This window comes from Leuresthes tenuis, unplaced genomic scaffold, assembly GCF_036924035.1.
Source record: "Leuresthes tenuis unplaced genomic scaffold, fLeuTen1.0.hap1 SCAF_12, whole genome shotgun sequence".
NCBI classification, from domain to species: Eukaryota; Metazoa; Chordata; class Actinopteri; order Atheriniformes; family Atherinopsidae; genus Leuresthes; species Leuresthes tenuis.
Window position 1 is genome coordinate 28,434,146 of NW_027325366.1, and position 14,804 is coordinate 28,448,949.

The 14,804-nt window shown below is 41.7% G+C and overlaps 1 protein-coding gene across 10 annotated transcripts in view; it reads left to right on the top strand.

The window, feature by feature from the left end:
* The window catches only part of caska (calcium/calmodulin-dependent serine protein kinase a), a 116,637-nt gene extending 107,507 nt beyond the window's left edge, over nucleotides 1–9,130 (top strand). For 7 of the 10 annotated variants that reach the window (XM_072397376.1, XM_072397378.1, XM_072397379.1 and 4 more), the window contains 6 exons: nucleotides 404–519; nucleotides 5,136–5,216; nucleotides 5,306–5,386; nucleotides 5,465–5,667; nucleotides 5,746–5,829; nucleotides 7,965–9,130. In XM_072397376.1, the coding sequence (XP_072253477.1) occupies nucleotides 404–519; nucleotides 5,136–5,216; nucleotides 5,306–5,386; nucleotides 5,465–5,667; nucleotides 5,746–5,829; nucleotides 7,965–8,141 (742 nt within the window). In that variant the 3' untranslated portion in view covers nucleotides 8,142–9,130. The remainder of the gene's footprint in view (nucleotides 1–403; nucleotides 520–5,135; nucleotides 5,217–5,305; nucleotides 5,387–5,464; nucleotides 5,668–5,745; nucleotides 5,830–7,964) is intronic. The other 3 variants (XM_072397377.1, XM_072397382.1, XM_072397385.1) reach the window with 1 other exon arrangement.
* The last annotated feature ends 5,674 nt before the right edge of the window (nucleotides 9,131–14,804 follow it).

The following is a 14,804-nucleotide window of genomic DNA, read 5'->3' on the forward strand; positions in this document are numbered from 1 at the left end:
GAGTGTTTTTTCGTGTCTCCTTTAAGAAATTGAAGTTTTTTTTAGCCCTTTATTTTACCACACTGCCTCTGCATCCTTTTGAGATGTAAATTCCAACAGGATATGTGTCTCATATCGATGTTTATCAACACCTAGATTTCCCCTCATCCGTCAGAGGATTTCCTCTGTGTCGGAGTATAATCAACAAAATGTGCAGGTTTGCAAAACCGCTACAACAGCTACGATATGTGAGCAGATTTAGCACTTAGACCTTTGTTTTTTAAGTACTGTAACCTCCCACAGACTCCTTCTCGGAGGTTTTAGTCACTGTTGAAATATGCTGCAGTGGAAACATGGCTTATATAACAGATTTTCTCCCAGCATTAAGTGCAAACCTCAACGTTCAACACTGTTTGTGTGGCAGGCGAGTGGCGTGCATAGCCATGGAGAAGACCAAGCAGGAGCAGCAGGCCAGCTGCACCTGGTTTGGCAAGAAGAAGAAGCAGTACAAAGACAAATATTTGGCAAAGCACAATGCAGGTACACCACTTACACGCACATTTATCAGTATTCGTGTGCATGTGCACAATAAACTACATGCTGCAGACGTCTCGTGTCGGTCAGTCCCATCCCTCCCTCTGTGCATGTAATGTTTAGACGAGTTAAGTGTGTGAGCATGTGTGTGTCCATCTGTTTGTGTAGGTGGAACTTGAATGTAAGCAGATCTCGTAGCTCTAGTAGCAGAGCCACAGCCAGGAATGACAGGAAAAGCTGCCAGTGAAGCAGATATATGAGCACGGGCGATTTAGGGAAACGTGGGCAGCTTGTGGAGACAGACGAGGTTCGAGCCAGCAGATCTCTGCATTATCAACTGTAGTTTTAAACGGCACCAGATGCCGTGCACGTGTGTTTCGATAAAGTGTCTTACAGTTAGTCTCTTCAACATGTGGTGTCAAACAGATGAAGCATCAGCAGCAGATGATTGGGAAGAAGTAGGACAGGTTTCTGTTGCAGCTGCAGCTTTGTTAGGATGGCTGAAATCTTGTGGTGATATCAGGCTTCTTTTCTAATCTGCTGACAGCCTGACTGAAAAGAGGCCACTGAAGCAGAGGAAGAAAAAGGTCATGAATGAGCTCTTTCATTTCTCTGACCGATTAAACCTTCAGCTTTAGTTGTGAAGTAATATTTAAACGTGACGTGGTTGTCCCTGAAATGTAAGGCCAATGGTTCGATCCCCATCAGAGCAGGTCAGGCCTTAAGAAATCTGTGTATCTCAGCTAAGAGCATCAATAAGTATTTTCACTTGAGAAGAAATTAAAAAGTTGCTTAAGAAATATAAAGGTTAAGGTGATCAATTAATCAATTCTTTTTTAACTAGAATTCTAACTTCTTTTATCTCATGACTCGACATAAAACGGGTCCTGAGCACGGGTCACTCGGGTTGTAAAGGGTTAAAGTGAGCATGTGAGGGATCTCAGATATGGAGGAGGGGAAGCTTTCTGGTCTCAGATATGAGAGTGGTGCACGTCCTGTACAGTAACGTGCACAGAGCTCAGTCACATGTTCGCTGTGTTGTGAACCTGACTGGGCATGTTGGGTTTATATCAGGAGCAAAACAAAGTCTATATTTGACACTTCAGGATAAAGCTGCTCGCTGACAGCAGCTGGGAACCAGAAACGTGAACCGGTTTGCTGGTGTTTAGACGCTGAGCCGAGGGAGGGAAGTGAAGACAAAGCGTTGGACGTTGTACTGTTACTTTAGTCTTTGTTGTGTCACAAATGTTCAGGTTTATCTCAAAGGTTCATGAGATGAGGAAGATGATGTCACACAGAGCATGCTTATGTGTTAATGTTTACTGTCCCAGTGGGGCAAAAACCAAGGTCAAGATTTCAGGTTAGACAGTCAGTAAGAGGCTGCATGATGATGTTAATGAGTAACTGTAGCGATGGCAAAACAAGGGGAGTTAGTGCGAGCCTGCATCGGATTATTAATAAGAATGTCCGCAAACAGTCGAGCTCGAGTGTTTTTCTTCTCCTCCTGTTCATCAAAGACATTTTGAGCAAAACTTTGATCCAAAGTGGAGCTGAAGCTCCAAATTAAAGAGAAGTAAAAAACCATGAGACTCCAACCACCCAGACACAAAGCTGTGATGTAAGTCTGCAGCTCTGCATAGAAGCTATATCATATGAAATCTTACCTTCTATATTATCCAAGTTATCCACGCTCATCGTCCTACCCCCCCCCCACCACTCAATAAATACAATAAAAGTGGTGTTGGCAAAGAATTCTGGGATGTAATTATCTCTCTTCTGTCCTTAAGGATGGTTTTGCATTTTCTTCACCATCGGAGACGAGAGGAATCACTGAAGCTCGTGTCCTTAGTATGCAGAGAGTTAAAAGCAGCTCTTATTGTGGCCGCTGCTCAGATACGATACGATAATTTTACAAGTCAGGAAAAAAACCGGAAGACTTTATAAGGAACTAAACCCACATCAGACAAGGTTTTTGTAATGAGCACATGAACAGGAGGACCTACAACAGTAAGAAAACTGAGGGTAAAAATGAGCATGCGACTGTTTCAACCCAGATTTGAAGTAGAAAAACTATCCGTTGCCTGAATATTCAACAGCATGCAGCAGTGAATGTATCAGTGAATGCATGAGATTCAGAATCACCTGCTTTTAATCATCTTTCATCTGAACCGAGAGAATAATGTGACTTTATTTAATATTACCAACTCTTCAGTCATGTTCTGGTTATTTCCCGGGAACCTTTTGGATACACCTTTACAACAAACAACAGATCAGAGTGTGGCTCTGTGGGAGCCAAACGTTTTGGTCCCCCAATCAGGAGACACCAGACATTGATGTCACCAGAACTAAATCCTATCAGACGTGTGTTTTACCGGGATAAAAGTGTCACTTCCTGGGAAATAGTCATTACTGTGCTGCTGGTGTTAATATGTGCTCAAACAGCAACAACAACAGTGTTTCGTTTGTTTCCATCTGGGCCGGCTGCCCAGCTGTTGTCTCTTGCTGTTTCTCTGTAACCTTTTGTAATTCTGCTGTTGTAACAAACCATGTTATGACCCCTCCTGTTCATCTCTCTCGCTTTCTCCCACTGAACGGCCTCTCTGCATGTAAGTAACAACCAGTGACAGCGACCAGCTCCCCTTCCTCTCTTCTTCTGTTTCTGTAATGACTGTAGATGAGACCAGCTGTCACTGACAGGGTTTCATTTTTGTTTCTGTTGTTTTTGTGCAACAACAGAAAGTTGAGACAAAACTGAAACCACGTAGCTTAGTTTGTCTGAGACGCTGCGATCTTCATCCTAACACATTTGCTCATTCAGGGATGGTCAGATTTGTTCTTTAGCAGGTCCACGTATACATTTTATTGCATCTGTAAACATGAATCACCGTCAGTCTAAGGAGAAGCAGCTGGCTGCTGCACAGGAGAACCCAGTGACTTGTGGGTCTTGTATTTCACTTGTCAGCAGTCTGTGATGGTGGCTCATGTTTCAGAGGTTGAGAACACAGTGTACAGAGATCAGCTCTGCTTCAACATGTGACGCGCTCTGCGTGCAGACAACCTGCAATTTCCCCTCATTTATTCTGAGCTCTGTTTATACACAGAGGAATGTTTGGACTCCACAAAGTCCAAGCCAACGTCACCTCAAATAGCACATAAAGGTAAACCTGTGTGTTTTAATCTTTGCAGAAGCTGATTCAAAAGTTGCAAACAGACTCCTGCAGACTGTCTAACTTATAAAAGTAAACTTATCCGTGACCGTTCTGTGCCAGAACTCAAATTAGAGAGACTTCCTGCCCTTTGGTAACCAGGGTCAGAAGAGTTAGGACCTGACGTAAGAAGAAAGCTGTAACAGTTACAAACAATGTCCTTTTTCTAATTTAAGTAAAGAAAAATGCATCACACAAGCACCCTAACCTCCCAAAATCATAGACTCTTCCTAACTTTCCCATCTGTTAACTTTTTTATTGTCTGCTTATTTATTTATTTTACGCCAATTAAATACTGTCTGAAACATACTTACTGAGAAACCCATGTCGCAGCGAGTTGTGGTTGCTGTAGATGAGAAACAGCTAATTAACTAACACAGCGGCCCCAGGCCTTCATTCTGCTCTTCTTCCTTAAGAAACACTTAAGTTACAAAGCTCCGGATCAGCCGCCTGCACCTGAAAAAGCTGGTTTACAGCTTGCTCTGTGTTTGTTGTAGTTTTTAATCAACGTATTAAGAATGTTTCCATGCCAACCAGATTAAATACATAAGAAGATACTGTCCTCACCGTACTGTAAAAAGCTTCACGTCATTCAAATTAAACTCTTTTTGAGCTCTTTTCTCACATGAACATGCGGGATAATATGCAACCAATTTGGTCTGGAGTTACTGTTCACACGTGCTTTCAGATGATTTATCTACACGCTCTTCCGGTTTACCTTGTTAAAGCTGCTTCCGTCAGAAGTGTCTCTTATGAATTTATATTAAAGAATAATATTAGGAGAGCTCTAAATTTTCACCTTCCTCACAAAACTTTGGTTACCGACAGAAGTAAAGTATTTAAAGGATTAGATAAACAGTAATCTGACACAGATGTTTAACACAACAACCAACCTGATATGTCTTATGAATAGTTTTCTTCATGAACAAGTTACTTTAAACTCTATCAGCATCACCTTACACACCATCCGAGCACTCTTGTCATTTCTGGGGTTGCGGTTCAATAGCATCTTCATCTGAGTCCAGTATCCAGTCCACTGAAGTCTCATTAAGTTGAGCTCTCTCAGTAACTTCACTCAGAGATTCAGTTCAGATCTGTGGGCAGATGTTGTTTGAAGCAACTGACTTTACCTAAATTTTCTTTAAAAAAAAAAAGGATGAGATTAAAGGTTAGAGATGCTTCATATACCAACAAGGCAGGCGCCACATCCAGCTATCTGAACCCAACCCTCATCAGTTTCCACATTAGACCTGTTGAAATTAGAAATTAGTCACCTCCTATTTTCACCCCAGTTATGTGTTAAAGACTCTTTAGCTTGCACCTCACACTCTCCAGCTCCCTGACTGTGTTCTGTCTCTCTGAGCAAACTTCTCCCCATATCCTCTAATCTATTCGTCTTCCCTTTTTCACTTGTAGTGTTTGATCAACTAGATCTTGTCACATATGAGGAGGTTGTGAAGCTTCCCGCTTTCAAGAGGAAAACACTAGTTTTGTTAGGTGAGTAGCAACAAGAAGTGTTGATGTATTCAACAATGAATTACCTCACTAACTACGTGTGTGTGTGTGTGTGTGTGTGTGTGTGTCAGGTGCTCATGGAGTGGGCAGAAGACACATCAAGAACACACTCATAACCAAACACCCCGACAGATTCGCCTACCCCATCCCACGTAAGACGCGATGCAAAGTCCCCACCACACCTGTGCACACGTCAGGCAGTCGAAATCCTCACTTTCTCTGTCCCGCAGACACAACCCGACCTCCAAAGAAGGATGAGGAGGACGGGAAGAACTACTACTTCGTTTCTCACGACCAGATGATGCTGGACATCAGCAACAACGAGTACCTGGAGTACGGCAGCCACGAGGACGCCATGTACGGGACGCGGCTGGAGACCATTCGGAAGATCCACCAACAGGGACTCGTCGCTATACTGGACGTTGAACCTCAGGTGTGTTTGTGTGTGAGGAGGCTGTGCCTGTTCAGAATGTAAGGACCTTTTCAACTCTTAACATTCGTCTTTCATCAGGCCTTGAAGGTCCTGCGGACAGCGGAGTTTGCCCCGTATGTCGTCTTCATTGCTGCACCAACTATCACGCCAGGCATCAATGAGGTATGCCAACGCCACACCATCATAAAATATCACAGGTCCAACGATGCAGCTGGTGATAGTCTCCACCAAGCGATGCAAACATTCAGTATTATCAACCATCACCGTGAAGTTAGCGTTGCTTCAGTCCAACGTACCTCAGTCTGCTGCTGCATAGTTTCACCAGAGCACTGAAGTAAAGAAAGGACAGTGCACAGCTGTACAGGGCAGAGCTTTTCAGAGTTTGACATGCGTTTTTACTTTTCTGACTTGCTCGGCATGTTTGAGGTTAAACAACATGACTCTACAGGCATCCAGGAATTTAACAAAAGCAAGAGGGTTTGGTGTGCTTTATAACCCCCAAACTATCTGACAGGAGGTTAAAAACCCCTGGTTTAGGGAAACTAATTATCCCAACCTAAAGGTTTAAAGGTTTAATCTTCCATAGAAATAAATAACAACTCAGAAAGGATGAAATTATTAAACGTGTCTCATACTCACAGACATGATGTGAAGCTCCTCCATCACACTGTGAATGCATGCCAAGTGTCTGGTGATGTCTTATTCCTCTCTGCACTCGTTTATTTTTGCATGCTGCATGTGTTTTTCTTTGGCATTCCTCTCAGATGCCCAGGTGGTGTCGAACGCTGCCAGTAAGTAAAACCTTACAGAACAGACTGTGTTGTGTTATTTTTGCACCTTGTATGGTTCTAGTGGCTAGTGCTTCTCTGCGTTTTCCCTTTGGCTCCCCAAACATACTGCGCTCGACAGCCACTTTGCAGGTTCACTGACTGGGCTGCAACTTGTGAGTCTGAGCCGTGGGCTGCTCTTAGTTGTGTTGGTGCTTTAGCTTTACTCTGTTGTGGAAAAGGTGGACAAAGATCTGCTTTGTGGTACCGTGTACTACGCCTGTTAAGAGGAATCCACAAGGGGCCACACCAGGTGACTCAACTCTGAAATAACAAGCCATCAGCACCATCCCCACTGGGTTTCTTTGACGTTTTCCTCTGTGCCCAGTTTAAAAAATGGTACTTATCTCTCACCGGCTATTTTGACGAGCATATTTGTCCCTGTGCAGTGGCAAAGGTTCATCATAAAGATGCAGGAAATTGCAGACTTTCTCTATAAGCTTGTTATCAATAGTTCCCGCCATTGTTGCCGCTGCCACGAACGACTTTCAAGCAGACGCAGGACACACAAGGCAGCGACCATGAATTAAAAGCAAGAATATTCCTGGCCTTAGTGTCATATCCGAGGGTTATGCGTCGTCAGGCTTTTGGAGGACTGCTCGTCAGTCCGTCTATGTTGGAAAAACGCTTCAGTTCAGCTATCAGAAAGCCTACAGGGAGCCTCATATACCGAGCAGACAATCGGCCTTCAGGAACGTCTGAATCGTCTTTTCGTTGAGTAACGCACTGTTGAACCCTGTCGACACCTTCTGGCGTAGTTAATGACGTTAAAGGTTTGATTTCTCACTCCTGGAGGGGAACTTATTCAGGGATCAAACTACTTTCAAATCCACTACAAAAGCTGGTGAAACGATGTTCCCAGTTGACCTAAAAATGGACCAGAACAAATGACCTCTTCGCAGTACGAGCTGCATCATGACGGCGTTTTCGTACAATTTCAGCCCGACTAACATGTTTTTAAAATATTCAGTCAAACTAATATTGCAGAGACCTTGTTTGTGCTCTCATCTCTCTGTCACTATGGTTCTTTTACACGGGACCGTTTTTTTCTTTTGTTTTCCACTGACACTGATCATTATTTTTGGTATTACCTCAAACCAACAAAGAGAAAATCCTCACTTGAGAGCAGATAAGTGTCTTTACAGCAGCTCTCACAATATGCAACTTAAATGTCAGTGAGAATGGATTTCCAGATCAATAATCTCCCAAAAGATTTCAGAATCTCCTGAACTGGAACATTAAGCACTCTGTAGTCTTCACTTGTAAGTTGCCTAATCAGTGTAATGTAATAACACACACTGGGATGTTAAACAGCTGATCCAGCCCATATCAAAGCTTGCTGTCTGTAATGGAAAAGGAAGCATGGCAGAGCCTTGCCAAGTTGAACCATACTATGCCTTGTAATGGAAAAACAGTGACACTCTGCTTTAATTGCCGTCTAACCTTCCTCTCGGCCTTTTCTTCTTCCAGGACGAGTCGCTCCAGCGGCTGCAGAAGGAGTCAGAGATCCTGCAGAAGACCTACGCCCACTACTTCGATATGACCGTCATCAACAACGAGATCGACGAGACCATCAGGCACCTGGAGGAGTCCATGGAGCTGGTGTGCACCACCAGCCAGTGGGTCCCCGTGTCCTGGGTCTACTGACCCTCGTCTCTCCTCCAGCAACATGACCGTGGCCAAACTCTGATCACGCCCTCATCAAAAACAGCATCATGAAATAAACTATTCAGACAAAGCAATGGGAACCTTTTCTCCACACTGCGTACAGTGAAAGCGACCACAGCATTCACCTGAACTCGTCCTGAGTGCCGCGCACACAAGCGCCGGCGGCCCAGCGTCGGACTCTGGCCCTCGCAGACGACCTTGTCATAATGTTGTATAAAAACTTGAGTAAACAAAAAGTGAATATTGTCATGTCTGTAATAGCTAGGAGGCAACATTTTTGTAGAGCTTTGTTTTAAAGAGACAGTACTGTGTCCCGTCCTCTCATGTTGGTGCACCGCTTGCTCTCTGAGCCTCCCATCTCACTGTAGTCCTGTTTGGTGTCGTAAACCCCCACTAATCAGACACCGTCAGTGGGTACTCCATCAGCGGACTGAGGTAAAAGCACACAAACGCACTGCAACGTCTTCTCATCTGTAGATCCTGCCAGCATCCCTCACTATTTATTCATTCCTGTTCCTTTCTAAGCTGTAACAATGGGTTATTTCCTCTAATCACGCCGTTGTTAGCCATAAGTTCAGTTTCTGTACCACCACACATGCATCTACCAGGTACTGTCTCTTCTAAATGAATCCATACATGTTTTAGAGATTTGAATGAGGTTTAAAATGCATGTGGACATTTGCGAGCTTCCATGCTGTCAGTCAGTGTTCCCCGTGTCCCTCTGTGAACCTCTGAGAAAGAAATAAAGACTAAAAGATGCATAAAAAGATTAAAAGAAAACATTCCAGTTGTTTGGAAAACTGAAAACAACAGAGAAGCCAGAAGGGGCGAAGCTGGACGTTGACTCGACGCCTATGCACATCCCTCGAGTTTCGGGCGACATTTCTAAATCATAGATTTATAGAAAGTTCAACCATGTAAGTGAGATGTGTTTGTAAGCAAAAAATACAAATAAAACTTTTTTTTTTCTTTTTGATTTGTCACACTCCAAAACAAAAGGAAGAATTTAGCCTGATTTCTCATTTTCCATTTCAGAAACGTGATGTCCGGAGGTACTAGTGTTTAAAATGAGAAATTAAATGCTTATTTTTTGATTCTGAAACTGTCTGTACTTTACTTTCTGCAACGGTGATGACTTTGCAAGGGAGGAGGAGGCTGATGCAGTGTGTGCAACATGTGGAGACTGAAACGAATGCCCCTTGTGTAAATGACTCTGAAATGATCAAAGTTCTTCAATATGAACAGTTTTTTAAATATATTTCCTTATATGTGTTGGAAAACATACCTGGGAGTGGCTCTTCATTTTTCTTTCTGCAGTGCACATGAGCAGAACGGCGTCTTCCTAAAATCAAGTGAAGTTCAGCTTTTTGAAACGCAGATCTTTCTCAGTTCCTGGGGGACAAACTGAAAAAAACTGAAACAGTAAAAGTTTAGAGGTTTTACCAAAAACTTTATTGAAAGTATCAAATATTTTTATGCAGTATAATGGGGCGATGGTTTGGTGTTTTTTATATTATTAGCATACATTAATGTTAAAGATCGATACAGTCATCCAGTGTAAATCATGAAGGAAAGTAAAATACTACAGAATCTTTCCCATTCATAAAAATTACAACTTCTCTCATGAAATACTGAAGTCAATAAATCTTTTCTCACAACTTCTTCTAATCAGTCTGCTGCTGATCCTTCTGAAAATAATAATTCTTCAATTAAATAGCAGTAAAGCCTCAAAGATGCTTAAAAATGTATACAAATATCGCCCTTCAGCCCCGCCCACTTGTCCAAATATGGTCACCTCTCGCCTCAGTAAAAAACAGGATGTGGGGAAGGCCGAGAGGGACGTTTCTGTGGTACTCTGCCATCTCCTCGGTAACAAAAAGAGTCGAGGAACAAAAAAACATGACGTATTCATTTTAACTGGGAATTATGAGTGCACTTAAACGCAGCATGACGTCCCTTGACTTTTAAAGCCTGTTCACATTTTAAGTGTTAACATTGCAGTAGTTTAACAGTTTATTACTTTTGGAGACGGCGCTGTGAAGTACTCTGTGTTCGGCTCTTCCCCGGCAGCCTGCTCCTCAAACCCGTGTGATCTTACTAAAGCAGTTTCGTCAGCCGCCAAGCACAGAAAAACATCTGCACCATTTACCTCGCTGACGATCACAGAAGTAATAAAATCACACGGTTGCTGTTGCCGGGTGAGAGACTTTTTGTTGTTTTATCTTTGCACTGCCACCAGGAACCTTTTAGTAGTTCTTGTAACCATTGGAGGATTTTCTTTTTTTTCTTTTCAGTTACCCCTTTTTCTAACTTTTCTGAGATTTGTTGCTGCCATCAAATTCAAGATGAGCCAAAATAATAAAACGTCTCACATTAAACGTTTGACGTTTTCTACATTCGACCCTCAGGGGGCTCTTAAATCTGGTTCAAATGCACCAAATGACGTACTCAGGATCATATATTCGAACAGCCGGGGCTTCGGATATAACCTTAAGAAGCCAATGCTGTTGTACAAGCACAGCTTCTTCTTCTTCATGTGTTTTTGCTGTTATAAGATTACTGCATGCAGTGCCTGTATTGCAGAAATGAAAGACTAACTTAAATCTGTGCCATCTCAGGACTGAGTTTAAGGCCTTCCGTGAAATAAAATCAGGCGCACTGAACACAAGCCCAGCCTGTGACCCAGTCCTGTGGCTTACATATTTCAGGTGAATGTGCACTCGGCTGACCTCTCTGAAGCTCTGCTTTTTGTGATTTCAATCAATGCAAGTGAGTGATTAGAATGAACCAGAGCCTGAACACTGCGTTTTACTGTTACTACATAATCCCACACTATTAATATGTGGAGGGGGAAAAAGCAAGGCGCTGTTTACAGAGGACAGCTGTGTTCTGTTTTCTATCAACGACTTCCCAGAGATTTCCCAACTGAAAATGGATGCTAATTCAATGAACGAGCTCGCATTTTTGTTAAATTTTAAGGAAATGCCAAAGAAAACTGACCCATCAGTGAGTTGGTCACAGCAAAATTATGCATCCTGCATCCTAAAGGTGGTCTAACAAGTTCCACAAAGCGCTAGAAACGCGCTTGGAGAATGGATCTTCCATCAGAGACAATGTCCTGTTCTGCAGCTTGCAGGACAGCCTCAAACAAGCAGTCCAAAGCGCCACGCTAAGGTTGCATGACAAGAGTTTAAACCCAGCTGCAGATCAGGATCGAAAGTGAATCTCTTTCATGCAGGTTCATGCCCCATTTATCCATTGCAAATCCCCTTGAGAAAACCAACAAAGCCACCAACCAACAGCTCTGATTTCAGTTAAACTTACTCTGAACTGGAGTCTAATTCAGGTTATATTAAGTATGCGTTTGTATATTCTATTAAAGTCAGTATGATCATAATTTTTCTTGCTATGAATATATAAAAAAATCCAACTGATACCGACTACAGGAGCTAAAATAGACCATGCTTGACTTTTTTTTGTTTATATTTCATTATCTTTAAAGAGAAAAGCTCTTTTTATAGAGATAACAGATTAATTGTGTAGTTTTCCTCAAGATAACAGGTTAATCTAGTTTGGCCTTAAAGTGTCAGGCCTAAAAAAATATATCTACAGCAGATGAACAGGCTCTGAAAGTGATGTCCTTAAGAAAGAGGAATAAATCCAGCAAAGACCTGACAGGACCTGAGAGATGCATCTGGACCTTCAGCTGATCCATCTGCTGTTGGCCCAAGCCTCATCAGAAATGGTCTCCATGGAAGGGTGGCTGTCAAGAAGCCATTCTTAAGGAAGGGAAACAGGGAGGAAAGGCTGAGCTATGCCAAATGACACAAGAAGTGGACTGAAAATCAGTGGCAACAGGTCTTATGGAGGGATGAATCCTCCCCAGAGCCCAGACCTCAACATTATTGAAGCAGTGTGGGATCGTCTGACAGAGAACGGAACAAAAGGCAGCCAACATCCAAAGAAGAGCTTTGGGATGTCCTTCAAGAAACCTGGAGAACTATTCCTGAAGACTACTTAAAGAAATGACAGAAAGCTTGGCCAAGAGGGTTCAGGCTATGCTGAAGAATAAAGGAGCTCAGACCAAATACTGACTTTCAAGCTCTGTTTCTGCCTTAAATACTGTTTCCCATTTGTTTTTTAGCATGTTTCATTAGCTGACTGCAAGTGTATGTAAATTCCCACTGACAGAGGTTGCACAAACAGAAATATCTGGGGTTTTTTCTACATTAACTGTTTTTACAAGTTATCATACATTTGACCACCTGTAAATACATTCCTGATTGTTTTAATCATTTCATTTTTATTGCTAATTTATTTTTAGATAAATACTACTGTAATATATTTGCCCTTTTGCACTGTCACAGTACTCATTTGTTATTATTAAGTTTCCTTCAAGAGATCAGTTGAGTCTACACCCCGCAATCTGTCTATGTTCATATTATTTTTTCTTTAACCTAAAATAGTATTTTAGTTAATGAAAATTAACAATAAAAAAAAGCAACAACAAAAATATGTTCACAGTGTAGAATTGTGTACTGAGGTCATATAATCTAATGGGTCTCATGAGCTGCTACCATTAGACTCAGTTTGTTCCCGTCAGTGGTCCAGCTAGACCACAAATCTAACTTCAGAAGCTAATCAACGGCCAATTTCGGTAGGTGAAGGTGGTAAAAGAACACTTACCGTTGCTCTCGGGGTTGCTTTTGTATCCAAAATGATTCTTCAGGTCACCTGGGTGAAAAATAGTCCACCCACTAAAAAGTAAAACACGTTTCTTTCCCTTTTTCAATGACTCGTTACTCCGCACGAGGTGCCAAAAGGCCGCCATCTTTGTTTCGACATAAACAAACCGCCATTTTTAAAAACTACTATTCAGTCCACCAATTATAATTTGAATTAGAGTAATACTAAAGTGTAAACATAAAGAACAACAGCCTTTTGGTTATTAAAAAACTGATTTAAAGAAACATACCTGCAACACATGTTTAGAGGTTAAATTAAACATCAAAGTTTAAACAGTTCATTTGGAGAGCACATGATGTTTTATTTTGGAAAATCTTTTGGTGCCACCTCTAAGTTTTTGTTGTTATTTATAGATTTTGTCTTCTTATTATCCTGAGGAAATTGTTGTTTACTACTAGTTTTAGTTAGTCATCCATGCAACATATACATTATGAAAAAGGATTAATCCTCAGAGTTGAAACTATGTTTGTAATCATGAATGTGGAGAGATTTTCAGTAGCACTTTTATCACAGGTCTCTTTTTTCTCCACATTATTTCTGCAAATTGAACTCACATGCAACTGTACAGTCATAGTGATGACAGTGAAATATTTTAGCTACAACTATAGCAAAATAAAGAGACATAGCTCTATTAATTCATTGATTGATTAACTTGTTTTAGACTACAGCTCTTTCTAGGAAACTACTGATGAAAAGCTTTTTTTAAAGCTTTTTTTGTCACACAAAATAAAAAACAATAAGATTACAACAGTAGCTCAACACACAACTCTATCATCTCCTCCGGGATTTTGATAAATGCTCTCTATTACATTTCAGCCGCAGTCCGGGATAAAGGACAGCTGCATGAGAGCAATGGTAAATGAGAGATATGCGGTGGAGCATCCAGTCTCCCCAGTTGTCTAATTCCCAGCCTAATCCCAAATTAACGAGCCAACAGGCTGGCAGGCAGATTAACTGGAGTTCACCTCTGAAACGGGTCAGCTCCTCAACTGAGACTGAAAGGAGTCACCGAGCAGGCACATCGTGGGTTCAACAGCAATCTTTTTATTTAGAAAAATATGCCATGTAACAGAGCGTTGTGTCTAAAAAGAGGATTGAACTGGAAAACCAAACTACTGATTCACTGGGGTGAAAAGAAAGCAGTGGCTGGTGTTAAACAGGGAATATCTTTGTTAGCTAAACAGCTGCAAAAAGTGTGCGTGTATCTAATAAACCTGAATGCTTTTCTTATCCCGAAGAGATTTTTTGATACAATCCCCCCCTCCGTCCACAGCCCGGCAGCGTGACACACTCCAAAATGGTCCACACATAGGAGGCAAGAGCAACAAGAAAGTCCCTCCTTCGTGTTCTAGCATACACAAGCAGCCTCGACACTGAGCTGCATGCAGTAAGAAGATTAATGCATTTATGGAAAAGCTGCAGAGCCTACATTTAGAGCAGAATGAATAGAAATAAGCAGAGAGGACATCTGTTTAGGAGATAACTACAGGAGCTCTTATCTCCTTTAACTTTACACACAGATGTGAATGACAACACGCAAAAAAAAGCACTCGTTGTATATTGTGTTATGCCATAAATGTTACATAATAGTAATTCAATTTGCGCATAATGCAACAAAATATTTCACTTTTCACATGTACGTTCTCATCCATCCACTAATGGCATTGTATAAATCAATTCTGCAGCCATACAGCTTGGCATGTTTTTGAACCAGGAGGGAACCCACGCGGTTGTGTGTTTTAGCATAGATTATTGCATTTGAACAGCTGTAAAATGAATGATGCCTGTACTCCACTTGTATTTCAACAGAAATCAATGTCATTTGACTGCACCGACTCACACCAGTAAAACGTGCAGTGAGCAGCATTCCTTCATACTTCCTTGAATGAATAAAAA